Source organism: Saccostrea cucullata, unplaced genomic scaffold (assembly GCF_032062105.1).
Source record: "Saccostrea cucullata isolate Sc308-1 unplaced genomic scaffold, CSIRO_AGI_Scuc_v1 ctg31, whole genome shotgun sequence".
NCBI classification, from domain to species: domain Eukaryota; kingdom Metazoa; phylum Mollusca; class Bivalvia; order Ostreida; family Ostreidae; genus Saccostrea; species Saccostrea cuccullata.
The window spans coordinates 1,180,010-1,203,056 of record NW_026918875.1 but is presented as its reverse complement, the minus strand read 5'-3'; the positions used below and the strand labels follow the sequence as shown (position 1 = coordinate 1,203,056).

Sequence of the window (23,047 nt, the reverse complement as noted above, 5' to 3'; positions counted from 1 at the left end):
TTTAAAGATAGAGGAGTTCCGAATGTCACGAAGCACTTTGCTCCCTATCTCAAAATTTTGGATGGGTAGGTTTTCTTTCAGAAGTACAGTGAACATTTAAAGGACTAATTTTAGGTTGACAATATTAATGTATATTAATATTTTTTTATACATTCCTAGAAACAGTTGCAAAGCGATTAGATGTTTTATTTCTTTCTGAGGACGTTCACGAAATAAGGAACAACCGTAATGTAAAGTGTTGGGTTTTGATATTTCTTTATACACTCATCACTTGATCAACAGAGGTGGAAATTCCTTTGTAATTAATATAGCTATCATTTGAAATACTTATTTGTAAATTACAAAGGAAAACAAACTTGAGAGGGTTTTAAATAGACAACTCGGGAAGGAGGAACTAATTAAAATCATATATAGAGCCTAATCTAAAAAAAAAAAAAAAGAGAGAAAAAAATGGGATAGCAGATGTATACACTGTATATAAACTAATATTTACAAGTTTCATAAACTGGCACAAATACTATAAAGGATAAAATAAGCTCAATCCTCAATCAAACAATCAACATTGAATCCCCACCCCCACTCACCCAGTGGGAGACCCACACAATTACATGCACTTTCTGCTTGAGAACGTGTGTTGTGTATAATTAATTAACTACGAGGAATATAAAAAATTAAGGTATCATTGACTATTTGGAAGTTAGACATGTTTTCATTTTTGTCTAATTAATTTTTTTTGTGGAGAGAGGCTTCAATTTGAACTTCATGAGATGGTGATGGCAAATGCCTGGTATATATGTCATCATTGCAGTCTCAGAGTGATTCCATACTAATCTTGATGAGTGGTTAATAAGGGGATAAAATTTTGTTTAATTGACAATTAAAAAGAATTCATTCCATTAAATTTTGTTCTTTGAAAAAAATCCCTATTCAATATAGAGATAAAAATTTCATATGGTATTTTTGATTTTGTTGCTTTAGTTAATATTGTTTAAAATGCAATGAATGAAGTTAAATTCCCAACAAATATTTCTGATTGAAAGTACTGTAAGCCTATATTATACCTGGTGGTTAGACTGGTTTGATCAGTTGGTTTTTTCAGTTGGTAGAGCACCTGACTGGTGATGCAGGGGTCCCAGGTTCAATTCATGGTCCAGCCATACATTTTGTCTTTGTAAGTGCTCAATAAAATTGTTGTTGTGCCAGGCACTGGAAGTGTCAAGTGAAAGACAGAATGCCAGGGAAGAGCCTGGGTTGGTGTCTGAGGGCTGAAGACCTTCAACATGTTCTAGGAGGAAGAAATGGGGCAGTCAGACAGGGTGGATTAGTTTGCAGCTCAGTTTGTAGAGCACCTGCATGGAGATTCAGCCCTGAGGGGGCTCAAATTCAAAACCCTGTAATACTATGGTCTATTGCAATTATTTCCTATACATAAAAGTTAAACAGCAAAAATCTAACATTCATTGTCACTAATTTGATATTATATATGTTAATAATAATTATTATACCTCTACTGATTTTTCCCCATATAAAAGTAAGGCAGTAAAATGTGAATAATTCCCTAGAAATCTCAGTGAATTGACTAATTCCCCATGCGTTAGTTAAATGAGCTAATGCCTGCTTCTGAAGCTAATTCCCCAAATATCCGTAATCCTCTAGATTTTACTTCTACTTTAGATTTTACTACCGCATTGCACCTCGGGAAATAGTCCTGGTCTTGGGAAACTGGAATCTTGCTAACTCCCTCAATGATATACTTTAATTGTATACTATTAGTTATGGGGTTTATAAACATGCAATTAGGTAGATGTATTGTAAAGTTACTTGATAAAAACAATTTAGTTAAACTTTTTTATGTATATTTTATGTCCATAGCCTAGCATCAAGATCATTATGTCAAAAAATTATCATTTGTATCAGAAATATGACTTAGGTTTGAATGAACCAAGTGAGGGTCATGGAATGTTCAGCAAGTAGAATAGATTTCTTTTTTTAGCTAACACAGCCCACTGTGTTTTGTGCTATTTTTTTCTGATTTACCTAGGTGGGTGTACGTACAAAAATTAGAACATAAAAACTTTTTTAAACCCATGCACCCAGAAAGAAGCAGACAAGTGTACCCTGGACAAGTGCTATAGATATCAGAAGTACATTGTATTTGTTATCTTTTTTCTCATATCTCTATGTTTTTGCTTTAGGGTGAAATGCGTCCAACACCCTCATACTTCAACAAGTTATAGCAATTTTGCTACTGCATGAATGATATCAAAATGGAGCTTAACATGCAAAATGTGATAAAGATATAAATTGTGACAGAATTATGTGCTATTTAATGAGAAAATATCATTAGAAACCAATTTCGTTGGAAATGAGTCAGAATTAAACATAGAACGGACAATTTTCACAATGTGTTGGACAAACGGTATTTGATTTGGAGAAATGTCATTCCTTTATTTCAGTGTTTTAAAATTAGAGTTTATTTAAGGAATGAAGCTTATTTCAACTTATGTTATACGATATGACATAAGTTAAAATAAGCTTCATTCCTTATAATTTAATTTCAGTGTAGACAATGAGACAATTTTTCCTCCAGAAAAAGGCTTCAAATATAGCATATTTTAAAAGTAACGTCAAGTGGAGTAATATATTTTTTGACGTAACTCATTGTGACGTAGGCAAGTTATGTTATATAAAATGGATAGAATCATTTTTTTCAATCAAATGATATGTTACAACTTAAATTAAATTATATATCAAATGGACAAAAACTATAAGAATGAGGAACATTTTGAAAGATCTTTCACATACAGACAATCAGATTTGTGACAGACACCTTACATCATGAGCAGTGGAGCTATAAATGTGAAGTTTATATAACTTGTAAAGCTGTTAAACATGTTGATAGCAAACACACTTTTAATGAATTGATGTTTACAGCAAAATGATTTTCATTTCCTGTAATGTTTAGAATATATTTAAACTTTATGGATAAAGCAAATGAAATATAAATGTATATATATAATGAAGCAAAATTGTCCATCCCTGGCACTTTATCATGGTTATACAATTAAAAGTAATTAAATTTTGATTGTTGTCCAATAAGATGTATTTTTAACATCAAGAAAATCTTTTTTAAGCCAGGGCTCTTTGGAGAAGGGAGGGCATATTGCTTTGCAACTCTCTGTCTGTCAGTCTGTCAGTCCACCAAGTTTCTGTTCATTTTCTTTGTAGAGGTTGCACAAACTGAAATGAAATTTGATAAACAAATTTATCATAATATCTGGGTCAAAATTATTTTGGGTACAATCGAGCAATTTTTGACAGAGTTATGTCCCTTGGACTTAGAAAAAATTCCAATTATTTGCAGTTTTTGACAGAGTTATGTCCCTTAGACCGAGAAAAATTCCAGTTATTTGCAGTTTCCGTTCATTTTTTTTTCAGAGGTTGCACATACTGAGAATGATATTTGGTAATAAAATAGATTTAATATAAGAATATCTAGGTCATATTCTGTTTTGGGTTTGATCGAGCAATTTTTGACAGAGTTATGCCCCTAGGACTTAGAGAAAAAATCCAATTATTTGCAGTTTCCATTCATTTTCTTTGCATGTATATCAAGGGGGAGGGGGCATAAGTGTTTCAAAAAAAAATTTCTCGATTACTTTGATTTTTTGTGAATTATACAATCTCAGCACAATCAGATGTAAAATATTTAAACAGTTCTCTGTTTCTGGTCAAAATAAAAATTAAAGTTTTTTTAATACATGTACATGTAGTCTGAAAGCACAGTTAGTGACCTGTATGATAAAAGATTTGGGCAGCCATTAGACTGCTGCATGTACTAGTATTTGCATTAGTTGGATGTCTAGTAGGTGATGGAAACATTTGACACAATTCTAGCGGCTCAATAATTTTCATGCACTTTTATAATGTAGGCTATTGCAGATATTTATTATCAGCTAGAAGTTCAAAGTGCTCAGTAAAAGAGTTCAAAATTTAGTAAAATATGTGTCTGCAAAGGAGATATTTCCAAGATATTGTAAAATGTAAATCTATAAAGATAATGATCTTCTTTCTAATCTTGATTTGCTTTTAAAAAAGTATTGGAAAATGGGCATTGTAATAAATGCCTTGAGTATAGAGTAATTCAAGATATGCTCTTAGATCCAATCTTAAGTAATTTAGATGTGTTCTGTTGAAATTCTGATGTGCATCACTGAATATAATAGTAAGTATCTCATGTTAGTTTAATTATCTGTACAATTTTGATAGGAAGCATTATGCTGTAGTTCTCAATAGTCAGTAAAATTTTATGCCCCTTTCAATAAATTGTCAGGAATGCAAATATTAAGGAAACCCTGAATAACTCTCAGAGATCTATTTGTAAATCTCACAGAATTTTTATTTCATGATGTCATTGTGCATTCCTATTTTATTTTCTGATTGGGCAGATATTTAGGGTTTACTGTAGCAAAAAATGGATTTTGCTGTTAAACTCTTATAGATCGCGGAAAGACATTAAGTGCGTTGAGTTCACAAAAAACCAATACCTTGATTTAGTACAGCCAGGTGAGCAATTCTGGCTCTTGGAGCCTCGTGTTTTTCAAGATCACCTACTTTTTACATAAGAATGCAGATCAAGTAGTACTCATATGCACTATTGGTGTAAACATGAATAATAGGACTAAGGACATTTTATTTTAGGAAACTTTACCAAAATATGTCATAAATTTTTAGGTCTTTAGGACAACAGGCTTACAATTGTTTAAGACAAACTAGAATATCCCTGAACCTAAGCTATTGAGTTTTGGATGTTCAAAGCAAGTCTTATGGAAAACAAACTTGAAATGGACATTTTGTATACAAACTATATATTACTTTTTGGTAGAGTCTTGTAAAAGTGGGTCTTTGAAAACATCAAAAACACCTGAACAGCTGGTAAATATGTTGTAAATTACAAAGGGAAATAGAAATCAAGATGAAAGAAACAAAAGACTTTACAACTGCAGGTAAAGCAGAGTGATCTGAGATTTCAAGAGCTCTCCAATAATTATCATTGATAAGGACTGCATTTAGGACCACCTCCAAGATAAGGGGAAAATTTCTATCATACCTAGAGAGAAGAGTCCTTGTGGATTTACGTGTAAAACGTTTAATGTAGAAGAGGGAATAATTGATAAATTATAGGTACATGTAGACCTAAAAAGTGCGAACCTGGTATTTGAGAGATAACTGATTATTAGGAATATTTTTCTATAATATATTTTATAAGTTCTATAAGTCAGAATTTATTTTTCATTTTGGAAATGCTCTCATAAAATGTAATTTACAAAATGTTTAATGATTCCGATTTTTATGTCTCAATCTTGTTTGATGAGCCATGGAGGAGGATGTCAGTTAAATTAAATGTAGACCCTGCATATGGAATTTTGGACATCCTACTATGCAAAATGGAGACAAGTTAATAATAACTAAGGTTAAATATTTATCAATTCAAGTTCATTCTCCAGTTTTATGTAAATTTGAATTTAAATTTCATTTTGTTTTCCTTATAAGCTCATTTTCTGTTACCATATTACTTACCATTTATTCTGTATTCAGTGATAATTATCACATGAGTTTTAAAAAAAAATATAGAAAAATAATAGATAATTCTCTTTTTTATATAGTTAAGCTTTTCTAACTCCTTTTGATTTTATCATGAAATGCATTTATTTATTGAAAATATTCATACCTCACTATCTTGAACTCAGTGGGACCAAAAAAATCTGGGAGATATCCAAATGCTTGAGATATTGTGCTACAAGATCTCAAAGATGGAACCCTAAGTTCACATATATTAAAAAATAATAACCACATTCCTGCAGACCCCCCCCCCCTTAAAAAAAAAACTAATGAACAAACCCATACTATTTTCAGTTGTGCATAGTTAATTGTGGGAATAACAAAAAAAATCATATGGAGTTTTGCATAAAAATCCAATCTCATTTCTGGCTTTGATATATTTTTGTTAAAAAAAGAGAAAAAAATGGATAAGACATTAACATAAATTAGGTTTAGACTGATCATTGTGTACTTGTAAAAGGTCTTCTTGTTAATTCACAAACTTTCAAAGAATTAATGTTCTGTTAATTATCCTAAAAAAAAGTGATATTTTCAGACAATATCAAGCTTTAAAAAAAAGTTAAAAATGATCAGATTGTTAAACCTCTGTTGTTTGATTATTAAATTTTTTATTATTAAATTTGTATATACATGTATTTGTTTTAACTAAAAATATTTAACAGAACAATCACTTCGTAGACCAGAAGCATATGGCTGCAGTGTGTTATCTCTCCTTTATTCAAACAAACCTTGCCTCTTTTGAACTTGTCCCCATAAATTTATCAATTTCTTCTTGCATATATAAAAGGATGACTGCAGCACAGAACCATGAGTCGCAACTCTGGGGAACGAGAGCCACTTCTGGGGGACCAGTCCAGAAGGAGAACCAACTCGAACTATTCTGGGGAGCGCAGTCAGAGTATCAGTGTACCGGAGACATCTCAGGAGGAGGCAGGGGACAGCATGGGGTTTACTGTGTTAGTCAAGAGGACAGCTAAAAAGCAGCTCAATGAATGCTGCAGCAAGGATAACCTGAAAACCAAACTTCCTATCACAAAGTGGCTTCCACAATACAGGTACAAGAAATTAAAAATGTATAATGATTATCATAATAAAGTTTTGTGTAAATTGTTTTTTTACTTTAATCCCACAACTCCAAAAAAAATCCATTTTCATAGCCTTAAATTTTTTATGCCTGATTTTTATTATTTATTTATTGTTTGAACCAGTTTAAGAAGTTGATGGAAATAAACACTCATGATAAAAAAAAATAATTTAAAGAAAAGTGACCAAAAAACTAGTGCATTTGAGCTGATAAAATCTGTGCAAATAAAAAAATAAACCAAATTATCATAAAAAAATAAGCAGACATTACTTATTTCACATGCTTATAAAATGATTTATTGATAATCTTAATGAAACATTTTTGCAGAAAAAATTTGCTTTTTATAAAAGAAAGCTTTCTACTCTTATACTGTAGACGTACTTATTTCCACGGAGTCATAATTCCGCGGAATCTTAATTTCTGTTTAATCTGCAGGTGGAAAATTATGTGGATTTTCTAGATTGTCACTATATGCCTTACATTTATATTACGTTCGCTTGGACAAATTTCTGTGGAAAATTTGTGACCGCTTACATTAATACCACGTGGAAAAAACTACATCTACAGTATTTCAAGAACTTTTATTTACAGTACTTCTTGGTCCTTTAGTTGCCAAGTTTGTCTTCAATCAGCATAATGGATGACTGAGATATAATTCTGATATGAACATAAATTATAAACAGCATTATTATTTTAAAAAAAATGCCTTAATCAAGCTACTATAATTGTGAAGAAAAGGAGATGACATTATTTCCTTTTTGTAGTCTACGTCATTTACAATGTGATGTGATTGCTGGCTTGACGGTAGGACTAACAGTTATTCCTCAGGGATTGGCCTACGCTAAAATTGCAAATCTTCAACCTCAGGTAATGTAATATACCATTTTTTGTTACATTTAATTTAATTTTTAGCTCTACTGGTCAGAGACCAGAAGAGCTTATGCGATAGTAATGCGTCCGGCGTCCGTCCGTCTGTCCGTCTGTCTGTCTGTCTGTCCGTCTGTCTGTAAACAATTTTTCAAAATGCTACTCCTACAGTTTTGGTCTAATTTCAATATAACTTGGCACACTAGTAGAATACACTAAGATACATATTTCTGTGTATCGGTTTTTGATTTTGATGAACGGTGTTGCCGTGGTTACTAAAAATAGAAATTTCTGTGAAATTCTTTCAAAATGCTACTCCTCCTACAGTTTTGGTCTGATTTCAGTATTACTTGGCACACAAGTAGACTACACTAAGATACATAATTCTGTGTATCGGTTTTTGATTTCGATGAACGGTGTTGCCGTGGTTACTAAAAATAGAAATTTCTGTAAAATTGTTTCAAAATGCTACTCCTCCTACAGTTTTAACCTGATTTCAGTATTACTTGGCACACAAGTAGAATACACTTAGATACATAATTCTGTTTATCGGTTTTTGATTTTGATGAACGGTGTTGCCGTGGTTACTAAAAATAGAAATTTCTGTGAAATTCTTTCAAAATGCTACTCCTCCTACAGTTTTGGTCTGATTTCAGTATTACTTGGCACACAAGTAGACTACACTAACGTGCATATTTCTGTATATCGGTTTTTGATTTCGATGAACGGTGTTGCCGTGGTTACTAAAAATAGAAATTTCTGTAAAATTGTTTCAAAATGCTACTCCTCCTACAGTTTTAACCTGATTTCAGTATTACTTGGCACACAAGTAGAATACACTTAGATACATAATTCTGTTTATCGGTTTTTGATTTCGATGAACGGTGTTGCCGTGGTTACTAAAAATAGAAATTTCTGTGAAATTCTTTCAAAATGCTACTCCTCCTACAGTTTTGGTCTGATTTCAGTATTACTTGGCACACAAGTAGAATACACTTAGATACATAATTCTGTGTATCGGTTTTTGATTTCGATGAACGGTGTTGCCGTGGTTACTAAAAATAGAAATTTCTGTGAAATTCTTTCAAAATGCTACTCCTCCTACAGTTTTGGTCTGATTTCAGCATAACTTGGCACACAAGTAGACTACACCAAGATACATAAATCTGTGTATTGGTTTTTGATATCAACGAACGGTGTTGCCGTGGTTACTAAAAATAGTAATTTCTGTAAAATTGTTTCAAAATGCTACTCCTCCTACAGTTTTGGTCTGATTTCAATATAACTTGGCACACCAGTAGAATACACTAAGATATATAATTCTGTGTATAGGTTTTTGATTTCAATGAACGGTGTTGCCGTGGTTACTAAAAATAGAAATATCTGTAAAATTGTTTCTAAATGCTACTGGCTACAGTTTTGGTCTGATTTCAATATAACTTGGCACACAAGTAGACTACATTAAGATACATAAAGAGACTTTATCAACGATCATTATTCTATTTATTGCTGTTGTAAAGTTTCATATCCCAGCTGCTTAAGGGGGGACCTATGTCGTTCGACGTTAAAGCAGCGTTATGTGACGTCACAATAGCGACGTTTGTTTTTTTTTCCCGCTGACTTTTGCAACTGTGATTATAGGCATAACATTGTTATTAATCAAAAACGTACTCATTTTACAAAAAGAAATTTTTTTTCATCATTTAAAACAGTTTTATTTGATTTATGGAGTTTGAAAATATCAGAATTCTCTTCCTTTGGTTGATAATTCATAGCAATTTCAGTTGTGAAGAAATACCTCTATGATATGCTGATATAAAAATGCAAAAAATATAAGATAAAATTCAGCAAAGATAGCGGCTTAAATTAGGGAAATATGTTTAATTTTATGATTACCATTAATAGTATTTTCTGGATAGAACTAAGAATAATAAAGAAATGTACTTGTACCTATATCTACTTATTGATTTATAGTGTATGTAGATTTTATTGTATAAAGTCATTCCTATTAGGTGTTGGTTGTTGACGGGGAGGGGGGGGGGGCAGAATGATTAGAATGAAGAAAAAAAGAGTATATCTGTTTACATTATTTCTTATCAAAACAAAATACACGTGTTTTGCAAAATAGTTTTACATTCAGATGTTTGTCAGTGCTAACTTACCTTTTTTTAGTGCAGAAAGGTCAATATTTATGACAAAAGAGTACGAAAATAAAAGAAAACGTTATATTTCTCGTTTATTTTATCATAAAGGTATACTTTTTTCCTTGTTAAAATAAAGAGAGGGGTAATTTCTTTCAAAAAATATGAATTACCACATTTTCACACAAAGAATTTTTAAGGTATAACCTGTTATGCATGTCGGAATTGTAAAAAATACCACAAGAAAAACGGGGTGATACTTACATTGTGCTCCTGTATAATTTTTCATGCGAGATGAATTACAATGAATTTGCCTTCATTGTGAAGATACAAGTCATATAAATTAAATACCTGTTGATTTCGATTGTGATTTGACATTTTTGGTTCTTTTTAGCGCATATTTGGAGTAGAACAATAACGTCTGAAAATAATCTATTTTTAGCATTTCACACTGTTTTTGCACGTGCTCCTGTGTAAAAATAAGCATATAAAGGTATTGTTTTTAATACCTAAAAATTAAGATCAAGTGGTCAGGAAAGAAATGTCAAAGTTTTGAAAATTTCACACAAAGACTTTTCGGACATAGGTCCCCCCTTAAGTACTTTTCTCTTCCTTTGCTTTAAGTTCAAACCAGTAGAGCTTCAGTCTCGACAGAGACTTCTGGTTTGAAAACTAATCCACTTCACTTTTGAACATCACTTTTTATCAAATAAAATGCCTTCATATACATGTATTATAAGCATTCATTTGAAATAATCCAATTTTGTAGTAACATGTCTAATATTTGTCTATATTATATATACATGTAGTTTATACTTTTTAATAGCCATTCTCTGTAACCACTTAAACTTCGTTGCCACGCATGGTCACCGATTTTGATGAAACTTCACCCATGCTTAGTACTTGACACCAGAAACAAATATCAAACAAAATTTCGTTGCTACGTGTCTCGGTTGCTATGGCAACAGCCGGAAAAGTTTGAAAAATCGAGATTTTCAGCCACTTTAAATCTTGACTGTGGCTTAATAAAAACTAGAAAAAGCAAACAAACCATTCTCACAAAAATATGACACCTTGATGTCACTTATACTGTAAAGAAACTGTTTAGAATATATCTCTAAGTAAGCGGTAACCAAGGGTACATTTGGAATACATTTAAAATGCTGAAATATGCTGAAAAACGCTCAGTATTCACTAATGGTAGGTGTTATATGCTCAAACTCAATCAACGACTTAAGAAAAACAATGAAAATGTTTGACCTTAAGTATATAAGTATAAGCAAAATTATTCTATAAATAACTTCAATGGTTGCCATGGTAACACAGTGTAACCATGCAAAACCAGTAACTAAGATTGGGTTAATGCTACTGTCTTGAGGAAAAACATGAAAATTCAAGACTGGCAAATATGCATCCTTCGGACATTGCAACACCAAAACCATAAGAAAAATTGAGTATAATTGCTACTTTGTAGTGTTACCATGGAAACAAAGTACCAGTGCTTAAAAGTGAATTATTTTCCGCTGCATTAAGAATTAAATTGCCATATAATCAAGAAACAAATTAAAGGACTCAGCTTGAATAGTACTTATCTGTTAGAACTGAAGTTGAATATCATATATTGATAAAATTTGATGAATAAAACAACACTGTTGCTATGGTTACCAAGAAGGGAAAATGTTCGATTTTGTGAACTTTATATCAATATTAAACCCTGTGTGCCAACTTCTTGCATCCACTTAGAGATTGGATGATAGTCAAAATTAAAAGTCAAACTAGCTGTTAATAAATATCAATCATAAAAGTTTTGGGAATCTACATTTAAGGGTACGTATCCAAGGAAACAAAATATTTTTCAGGTTTTTAAGCATATATTTTCTGCTTATTTCCATAGCAACCCTCTATTTAAAGAATCTAATCTGAATTTTTTCAAATGGGAAAATTTGGAGCACACCAACATCTTATGAAATTGGTCATTAGTTATGAGGAAATGTGCTTTTTTTTAAAAGATAGGATCAGATTTAAACATACATAGTGTTACTTTGAAGGCTCTCTGTGGTATAAAAACCTTGGCAACCATTGCCAACCAAAATGAAATATCATATTTTTTTCTTGGTATGTGTTTCAAGGCTCTTTTTCTATTATTTGGTCACATTTTATCCTATAATTGCTTTTTATTTTTACGTGTATAACTAAATAAAATTCAATGAATATTTTTTTTACTTTTGAATACTTTGTTACCATAGTAACGTATGTAATAGTTGATTTACCAAACATGTTTATCATGCATTTGAGACATCTGACCTTCAACTTTTGGAAACAGTCATTGACAATTGTTTGCTTTGCCGCAAATGTTAACTATGGGGCTCTAAACATGTTTAAAAATGCCATTTTTCGAACTTTAAGACATGTTGCCATGGTAACTATAAAACATAGCAACCAATTTTTGCCTGATTTCAGTTTAGGATATCAATGACATTCATCATAGAGAATTTGGAGAAATTCTGAGACTATGCGTGCCACAGCTCCTATATAAAATTTCAAATCATTACAGAGAATGGCTCTTAACATGCGTTGCCTACATTACAATGAATTGTGTAAAAAAAAAATGTATCAATCTGCCTAACATACATTTAAAACATGCCCAATAAGAAGGTACTTTTGAAGGAGAAAACTATCCAGGATATTTGCTTCATATTTGTCATATAAAATGCAATGTATATTTTGACCTTGACCTTTCCTTTAACATTGACCTCACTTTTACTTAAATTTTGATTAACTCAGTTTCATGAAAACTTCATAATCTGTTGAGACACATAGTTGAGAGCTATTCAACTGCATCAATATTTTTTTTACCTTTAATTTTGCTTTGACCTTGACCTCACTTTTCTTACATTTGTGTTTAGCTCAGTTTAAAAAAAAAACTAATTAAGATATTTTTTTATCAAACTTCAAATGCTGAAACACATTCTGATGAAAACTTTTCAACTTCCTAAACTTTTTAACATTTCATGCAGAAGAAGCACAGAAGCATTATTAGCCATAAAATATATCATTCTGTAGTCAATACACATATGGAGACTTATGTTGTACTTACAGTATGGCCTCTACTACTCGGTGCTCCTTGGCTGCTTCATATTATTAATATTGTTTTGACAGTTTGGCCTTTACTTTGCATTCATACTCTGCATTTTTTATTATTATTTTTTCAGTATGGTTTGTACTCAGCTTTCATGGGCTGCTTTGTTTACTGTTTCTTTGGGACTGCCAAGGACATCACTCTGGGACCTACAGCCATCATGTCTCTAATGACGGCCACCTTCGCTACTTCACCGATTGAAGAAGACGCCACTTACGCCATTGTCCTCTGTCTCATCACAGGCTGTGTCCAGCTTCTGTTAGGGCTCTTTAATCTAGGTCAGTTTTATAAACAATCTATATCTAATTACTTCTGTAAACCAACTAAATATGAATTATATAGGAAATATTTTATTCTTGATTCTTTGGAACACATGTGCAATTATTTACTATGACAGAGGCAAAATTTTACATAGAAACCTCGGTGAATAATTCATTCAAGATATGTAATATTTGCTAATAAAAGAAAGTAGCAAAACTCATGGATATGTATTTTGAATAAAAGTTTGTTTACAGTATTTGAAGAAAAGATTTTCTTAAGACTTTATTGTCTCAGGAGTGGTAAAGATTTTGTTCAATCTAAGTTCAAAAATTATTTTGAATGTCCCTTTGAATAGCATAATCACATTGTGAAACAGAGGATATTTGACGACTTTTGCATTATGATTTGTGTTTTTTTTTCTCCTTAGAAATTTTACTTTTATATTTGTAGGTATACTAGTTAACTTCATTTCATACCCAGTGATCAATGCATTCACTTCTGCAGCAGCTATTACTATTGGTTTTGGTCAAGTTAAGGTAATAATACTGTTAACATGGTTATAATGAAGGGTCAAAAGTTTGATGATTTCAGTATACATGTATTAGAAATAATATGGTGAGTGGAAACTTTGGTGATCTAATAGTAATAAACCTTACTCTTAGTCCTAATCAAGAATTTGAAGGTTTATGGGTAAAAATTTTGATGATTATTAAAATTTTGTATTTTGTCAATTTTGTCAATGTTTACCGGTAAACATCATCAAAGTTTCCACTTTTACAGTGATTTTTTTGTTTAAAACTCCAGCTCTGAAGAAGAGGGGATGTATTGTTTTACCCTTATGTGTCTGTCTGTCAGTGTGTGTGTGTGTCTGTCTGTCTGTCCGTAATACTGTAAAATCACATATTTTCATGGGGTCAAATTTCGTGGTTTTAGGAAAATCTCTTGGTTTGTGGGGATTTGATTTCGTGGATCAAGAATTAATAAGAACTTATGTATGTAACATTTTACAAATTCGTGGTGGACATGAATTCATGGGTCTTGTCATACCTTGAAAACAACGAAAATTTAACCTCCACGAAAATTTGTGATTTCACAGTATATATTTTTTTGGTTGCAGTTTTCTCAGCCACTTTTCTTTACAGATGATTTAAATTTTATCATGTACTCTATGTTGAAGCATGCCATATAATGAAATTCATTTTTGTTTGAATCCAATGTCAAATTTACCTGTAACAAATTTTCATCACATTTTTCTCAGCAGCAGCTCAGCAAAGATGCTTGAAATATAAGCACACTCTTTGTTTAGGCATGCCATATAGTGAATGTCAACAGAAGAATATATAATTACATTAGAGAGGGGGTATTACTAATGAGCATCGCTCACAGATTCCTTGTGTTCATGCAATTCTTTCACACTGGTTTTATTTCAGGGAATTTTAGGTTTAAACCATATTCCAAGAGATTTTCCAGAGATGGTTTATGAGACCTGCAAAAAGATTCCCGAGACCAAGTAAGCAAAAACCCTGCACAGTTATAAAATTAAAGCATTTTTAACATTCATATGGGACATATTCATTTGACAATCTTATGGTGGTAAGTGTTTTAATTGTATGTTCATGTATGTGTTATAGTATGTTGATTTTTGTTGTAGTGTCTGGGACATGACCATGGGGTTGGTTTCCCTTGTTTTGCTTTATTTACTCAAGGTATGTAAGATAAATCTAGTATAGACATAGAATGTAAATACTGCTAACTCATCTCGTCCCTTTAATGCATAAATTGGTGTAATTTAGAGAATGCGAAACATTGACTGGAAGGATGATCCAGATGGTCCCGGACCAAATCGGTGTGTCGCCATCTGTCGCTACATTATATGGATCATTGGCACTGGTAGGAGAATTGTATTCATTGGTTTAAGCAAGTCACCCCCCTTACACACCTTTCTCAAGAACAGAATAGTCAAAATTTATTGTATAATTTAAAAGCATTTCCATGTAGTATAGATATAAGTTTGTTCAAATAATGCCATAGAGGCTAAAGTGGACGTACAAATAGTTTGGGTCCAAGTCTTACATGAGAAAATGAAAGAAAATACTTGAAATACCCTTTTGCAAGATTAATTATGGATTTAAATATTAAACTCAGCAGACAGCTGTGGTCTACAAGCTTCGTGTTTCTTTTATGTTCAGCATCCAATGCCATTGTTGTGATCTCAGCCTCTGGTGTGGCAGCCATTTTGATCAGTCAGGGGAAGAACAACACTCTGTCTATCACCGGCAAAATAAAGGGAGGATTACCGGACTTCAAGCCACCAGATTTCTCCTACAGCCAAGATAACATCACTTTCTCAACTAGTGATATATTCTCAGTAAGTTTTCTTTTTTCTATTTTTAAGCCATTATTAATACAACATGCATCAACAAAAATTAATGTGATGATATTTTAGCTATTAATCATACAGTCAATTATAGTTATCTTGAACATGATGGAATTGTTCAAAAACTTTTGCTTATCAAACAGTGTGGATTACAAAGGAAAAACTTGAATTCATGACAAGTTTGGGATCTGCATCTCAATTTGACATATTCCTTGTAATCTACATGACTTGGTGTTCAAGATAACAAAATTAAACTATATGTTATTTAAAAAATTGATGTTGTTTCCTGAAAACTTGAGAAAGATCATATCATTTGAGCATTATTGGTAATTTGTTCACTATAATTTGTACAATATGCACAATTACTTCAGGATATTGGTGCTGGGTTTGGAATAGTTCCATTACTTGGATTGGTAGAACTTATAGCCATAGGAAAAGCATTTGGTAAATCCAAATAACTTTTATTTGCATTTCTGTTTGATTTTATTTATAGCAGCAGAACTGTAAAACATGTTTGTTTTTTTCATTCACAGCAAGACAGAATAATTACAAAATATTTCCAAGTCAGGAACTCATTGCAATAGGTAAAAGTCCTATAAATTGTGTATTTATTAAATAAGTAAGGTATCATCTTTTAACATCTGTTGGGATATCAATTCAATTAATGTTTATGAATATATTTATGCAGATGTGAAATGATAATGAAGTAACAAATACAATGTACTACTGGTATACATATCCACATATTTTTATTATTTATTTCTTCTGACAGGTTTAGCCAATATTATAAGCTCTTTTGTTGGGTCTTACCCTGTCACTGGCAGCTTCTCAAGGTATATAAATAAACATACATTGAGACAATAGATGTGTAGACTAGTAGACTATTCTAATCTCTTAATTATTTATCAAATAAAGGATCATATGTTAATGATGTCTTAAGGTATGGTAGACAAAAAAATTGAATAGGGCAAATTCTTTTTTTTTTTCAGAAATAAATTCTATATGATCATATATAAAGGTCAACATGCATGTACTCTTATTATTTTATGGATATTTTTACAGAACAGCTGTCAATTCTCAAAGTGGGGTAAAAACTCCAGCATCAGGGATATTCACAGGTCAGTGTACGTTTAAGCTCATCTAAGCCAAAACCATAAGTGAGCTTTCCTGATCAAAGTCTGTCCATTTGCCATCTTCTAACTGTATAAACATCACATTTTAAACATTTTCAAAACTGATAGGGTTATCAATTCTTACCAAGTTTGCTGCAAAGCATCCTTAGAAGTTTGCTCTAAAAATCTCAAAAAATACTTGCACCACAACAAGTTATATTGATTTACAAGTACACCAGTTGGTGAAGATTGGGACACAGAATTAAGGTGGTCACAATAGGTGACAAAATTTTAAGGGAATAAGAAATATCTTTTTTCAAAATTAAAGCAAGTTCAGGTGAGCATTGAGGCCAATGGACCTCCTGTTTTATTTTAGAGTGCTAGTACTTAGATATATCTATTTTTAACAGTCTGTATTGTATTGTAGGTGTCTTGATTGTTCTGGCCCTGTACACTTTAACTCCACTGTTTTACTACATTCCTAAATCTGCCTTGTCTGTATTGTATTGTACTGTATTGTATTGTAGGTGTCTTGATTGTTCTGGCCCTGTACACATTAACCCCACTGTTTTACTACATTCCTAAGTCTGCCTTGTCTGTATTGTATTGTATTGTATTGTATTGTATTGTATTGTAGGTGTCTTGATTGTACTGGCCCTGTACACTTTAACTCCACTGTTTTACTACATTCCTAAGTCTGCCTTGTCTGTATTGTATTGTATTGTATTGTAGGTGTCTTGATTGTACTGGCCCTGTACACTTTAACTCCACTGTTTTACTACATTCCTAAGTCTGCCTTGTCAGCTGTGATAATCTTTTCTGTGATACAAATGGTGGACGTGAGTGTTGTGAAGAAGCTCTGGAAAGTCAACAGTGAGTATAATACAGAGGACAATATTTAATTTACAAGAGAAAGTAAAATGATTTGAAAGGCACTCACCCAGAAAATCAGAATGTACTGCAATACTGTTTGTCAGTTTTCAGTATTATCGTTCCCCTATATAAAACTTTGAAGAATGTTCTCAATAGTTGATTGAGTATGTTACATCACTTAATGTATTTAGATACATAAAAATTTCAGCATTAATAGAATATTCTGTTTATTTCAGAAATTGACTTAATTCCATTATTTATTACATTTTTATCCTGCCTGGGTGTAGGAATGGAGGTAAGGAAATCATGCAGAGACTGTACTTAATTATTAGCTTTCTATTTTGTTTAAAATAAGCAAAGTAAATCTACTTGCATTTAATATTCACTATTGTCAACACAAGTTTTCAGATACATGTTTTGCATGATACATGTATAATTTTACACTCAATTTCTGACCATTACTCTTGACAACTCATTCTATAGAGCTGTTAATTCCATTCGAAATATTTGTAGTTCATTTAATTTGATCTACATGTAGCTACATGTAGCTGTTCTGTTGGCTTTGGACAGTGTACATCAAATGTACCTTGTTTGTTATCATATGTATGTACCATGTTTATTTGTAAATTCATAAAGTTAATGTATTCAAAGTTCTTAAATATATGTGTATGCATGCTTTACTTTCTTTATTTGCATGGTCTGTTTCCTCTGTTTTACAGTATGGTATATTGATTGGTATAGGAGTATCTTTAATCATTCTTCTATATCCATCTGCAAGGCCTAAAATAAGGGTATGTATTCATTTTATAGATATAATTTTGTATTTACCATATTTTACTCTAACCAAAGAAGAGCTGGATTTCATGTACTTTACACAGGATATTGCTCTGTGTACTGCAACTCCTCTCTGCAGGTGCCCTATAGTAATCAGTATATCCATCTTATTGTCCATCTGTTAGCATATGCTAGCTGTCTCCCCTTGGTCTGACTCATACTTCATCCATAGAATGCCTTTGGATAAAGGGTTTAGTGACCTTGAACCAAGTATGTTGATCAAAGATCTCCTTTAAAATCATTGGAGCTTATTTTAATTCTAACTCCTTGATCCTATTTGACTTTAACTTTTCCGTAGAGATTTGTGGGTAAAGGATGTGCATTGACCTTGAATCAAGTTGATAAATTTAAGGTCAAGGTTTAGATACATATCTTTGGAAAATCCTTGTCCACAGAATATTTTCTATAACCTTTGCTCAAACAAACTCAAACTACAAGCATAAGATCTCAAATCTCAATTTAAAGTGATCAGAGAGAGTTAACTTTTCATTTCTCTCGAAATTGTAAAATATGTTGGGAGCATTTTTCTCTCTCTCTTTCTTAGACTTTAGAGCTCATGGGTTGTTTTCAGTGACCTTGAACCAAGATGCTAGATTGGAGATCATTGTCATAAAAAATATCTCTGTCAATAAATTTTGAAATTAAAAAAAATATTTATTTTGAAACGAACATTTCACACATGAACATAGTGCGAAAATGTTGAACCATTTTCTCATAAAATTCGGTGCAAAGAGGCTTACTGGTAATTCAGTTTCAAAAATCATTTGTGTTAACCCTGTTCACAAAGATACATATATCAACAGTTCTAAAGTGACAACCTGCTGATATTCATTAAGTAGCATTTGATTTTTACAGGTAGAATATGGTGATGTTAGAGTAATGAAGATAGATCAGGGCATACTGTTCCCTTCTGTGGAATATTTACAGGAGCGCCTTATTGAAGAAAATGAAGAGGGTGAGTTTACCTAAGGATATTTACTACGATAGTTTGAATATTCAAAGAATTATGTATACGAATTGGTCAAAAGGAAGTAATACTTATAGAAAGGAATTCTTGTCTTTGTGATGACCCTGCTCACTTACTGCATTTACCAATTTCCAAGAAGAATATACAGTCTTTTATTTATTGCTATGTGTATGTATTACCAGAATACAAATGGTTTTTATCTTGAGACTTTTTTGTGTTTTAGGAAAGAAAAACCATTCCTTAGTATTGGACTGTAGTAGTGTATCTGCTCTGGATTATACCTCAATACAGGTATGAATGTATGAATAGCAATACAGCAGGTTTCCCTTTTTATGAATAGTGGTACTTTGTATGTGCCCGATACCATCATAAAGTACTCAGAAAAAGCTAAATGTTGGATTTGCTCTGCAAAAAGGATAAGTAATTAAAAATAGTTGCACCAAGACACAGATTTGTGTCAGAATAGACAGGGTGTTGAATAGAAAGAACATGGAAAATAATAAAGTAGGAAAACGAAATAAGGGGAAACAAAAATGCACAATGTTGGATCAGATAATTATAACTGTATATTCATGATTATCTGTTGTGTCATAGTATGGAATGGAAGGGTGGCTGTACAGTATATAATGCTAAACACATAAAGGATGATTAGTCACTTGGTCAAAAGTCAATTTCACAAGAATATTGACATATGATTTTAATGTCTAAAATATTTTAGATGACCGTCAGAATTTTATCCTCTTATACTGGTGTACATGTATATGTATATGTATTTAAAACCTTTGTGACCCACTGAGTCAATACTGTACATAGTACCCGGTAAATTAAGAGACAATTCTTTTTTCCCTTTTAGGGCATCACAGAGTTAATCATAGATTTCAAGAGGAGAGATGCCAAACTTGTGTTTGCAGGATTCTCTGTAAGTATACATGAATTCTTTTGTAATGTAGATTATTGTATTTTAATACTGATTCAGCCTATAAAATTAGAATATTGAAACATTGTTACTCCAGTCTAAATTTTTATTCAGAACTGATTTTTAGTTATAATTTTAGGTAGGGCCATCAAATCCAGACTAAATTATGAGTTTCACAAAAAAATGACAAATGCGAAAAAGGGGAATAACCAAATGATTGATATCAATCTTGTTTTTTAATACTGGTACATTTCATTCAGTTCTAAAACAATATTCTGCAATCAAACCCTGTAAAAAAAATTCTTATCAAAATTTACATATTAATCCTCCAGAGTCCATTTATTCACAAAATAGTAAGAACTTTTAGCAAACTTTGTCCTTTAATTGCACAACATTATATACAGTGGAAATACTTTTCCCTTCCAGATGACACACTTGCTTCAGGCTTTCTTTTTTTTTTGGGGGGGGGGGATAAGGAGTAATAAAGAATTGTTAATTTACATTCAACATTTTTAAGCTCAAATTATAAAATGTACATGTAGTTTGTCACTCTATGCCATTGCTCTTCCAAGAATTATAACCACTCCCGGCTCCTAGCATCTTGTAAAGAAACAATATTATATTTATATTATTCTGAGGATTTTTCTTTTGTAAATACATGTACAGGAAAGAAAAGAACCTTTAGGAAACTTGTTGGTCTTTTGCAGTACCTTACACATATTGGCATCTTCAAAATATACAATAGTATTTGATTCAAAGGGAAATCAAAAGTCATGTACACAGAAACAAAGCATATGAAGCAAGCTGCTACAATATTTTTAGCTTATTCTGTCCATTAATTGCCAGTGTTATCTTTGTATACAATATAGCAGAACAAAAGTAATTTTTGATATGTACATTTCTTAGAATTATTATACATGTAATATCAACACTTTTAAAGACTTGTAATTAAAATTTTTAAGTAAATAATGCTCATATGAGGCTTTAAAATGACTGCTGGTTTGTTATTTGAATGTTTAAATGTTTGTTCTTGTAGAAAAATGTACTAGAACACATACGAAGAGCAAATATCCCTGAATTGCTTGTGAGTTCAACAGTTCAGGAGGGATGCAAGCTCATACAAGGTACAAGTTCATTGGTCTAGCAGAGAGTGATTTAAAAACCCAGTTTCTGTGAACTGATTGAAAAACTGCAATTAATATCACTAGAATATAATCAGGATATTTTTTATTTTATATTTTCAGAACAATTAACTCCAGAATTTCCAGCAGTACAACATACTAAAGTAGAATTCAGTTCTCATCTATGATATATAGTTCTTTCATTCTCATCTTTACCTCTTACATTATATTATTACAATTATAATACATGTACTGTGTAAATTTTCAAGAAGTAAAATGTTTTGATGCACCAACTTTGGAGCTTGTATACTTTAAACATTAAACTTGACAGTTTTTAGTCATCATTATAACAAAAATGTGCCAATGCCATGTTTATTTTTATATTTGTGTCATATAAAACTTTTTTGATCTACAAGGTGCATATATATTGTATTGGAGTACTTAAACAACTCTTTTTAAAATTCAGATTAATCATATTGATGTTATATTTTTTAATCAATGTATATTCAGCAAGTCTGAAACATTTTCAGTCAATACATTAAATTGTTGTGAAGACTGACATCATGAATGTTGTTTACTCCCAGTATTGTTCCAGTGCATCTAACCAGTGCTGGCTGTTTACAGTCTGATGTATTGATTCCTCACCAGAGCCATTAAGCACTTAAATTTATTGTGTGCCTGTGTAAATTGATTTGTTTGTATTTAAACCATTCACTCAAACTTCATATTTACAAACAATAATCTACAATGCTGATTTATTTTACCTGGTACTGAACAAAACCATAATGGGAACATTCCAAATTCTTGTTATTGACGTATAGAAATATTACTTAAAGATGCTGTGCATCCGATTCTCAGGGGAAGTAACTGTATATGAATTGTTTTCAAAGAAATGTTTGTTGCCATATTTTTCTTCAAAATGTATAATAAACTCTATTATGCCAAAGAAATAAGAATTATTTGGGCTATATGAGACTCTGTTTAATGATTTATATGAGTGACATTTAGTCTTGCCTTTTTTTATTTGACCAACATAACATTTAATGTTCAAGTGCAAATCTGGGCTTAATGAACTGTATGGTATATGTGCAATATAAAAAGTAAAATAATGTGCGTACAATGTACATTTTTATATATACTTAGTTTAAGTTTTAATTTAATGAAAAAAACATATTTGATGAATGTAATCAGTCATATTCATATATTCTTATGTAATAATGAAATATTTTGTCTAGCATGGGGTTGTAATCATTTCAGTATTTATGGTATGGAAGGTGTACATGTATACAATAAAGGTTGTTTCAATCCCTGAGCCAGCAATTGTTTTGTAAAGTTGGAAACAAAGACAAACTTTCAGAGGGATTCCCTTCAAGGGATACACTGGAAGCAAGGCTATGTGATGGTCAGGCGGGTTGAATAATTGCCAGCGGTCAGACAATGCAGACTAAGGAGAGTGAAATATGGCGGTCAGGCAGGTTCAAATGTATATGGCCAGAAAGTGCAGACTAAAAATTAGGAGAGTGAATTATGTCTAATTTTGTTAGCATAATTCGTGGGTACAGATATAAAATTGTTACAAACCAGAAGTCTCTGTTGAGATTGAAGCTCTACTGGTTTGTATGGCCAGAGAGTTTACACCTAAATTTGATCCTTGATTATAGTCTACTGTGTTCAAGTTATATTGAAATCAGACCAAAACTGTACATTTTGTTTCACAGAAATTAAAAAAAAAC

General features: G+C 31.7%; 1 protein-coding gene across 1 annotated transcript; it reads left to right on the top strand.

The window, feature by feature from the left end:
• Window positions 1-12: 12 nt before the first annotated feature.
• LOC134273968 (sodium-independent sulfate anion transporter-like) lies at window positions 13-22,602 on the top strand. Its single transcript, XM_062756199.1, has 21 exons — window positions 13-65; window positions 6,410-6,677; window positions 7,471-7,573; window positions 12,927-13,131; window positions 13,565-13,650; window positions 14,545-14,624; window positions 14,766-14,820; window positions 14,908-15,004; window positions 15,304-15,482; window positions 15,863-15,935; window positions 16,025-16,075; window positions 16,264-16,324; window positions 16,554-16,609; window positions 17,336-17,476; window positions 17,713-17,771; window positions 18,196-18,267; window positions 19,166-19,265; window positions 19,501-19,568; window positions 20,131-20,196; window positions 21,230-21,317; window positions 21,438-22,602. Exons 2-21 carry the CDS (start codon window positions 6,430-6,432, stop codon window positions 21,500-21,502), a joined length of 1,953 nt encoding a protein of 650 aa, XP_062612183.1. The 5' UTR covers window positions 13-65; window positions 6,410-6,429; the 3' UTR covers window positions 21,503-22,602.
• Window positions 22,603-23,047: the final 445 nt, after the last annotated feature.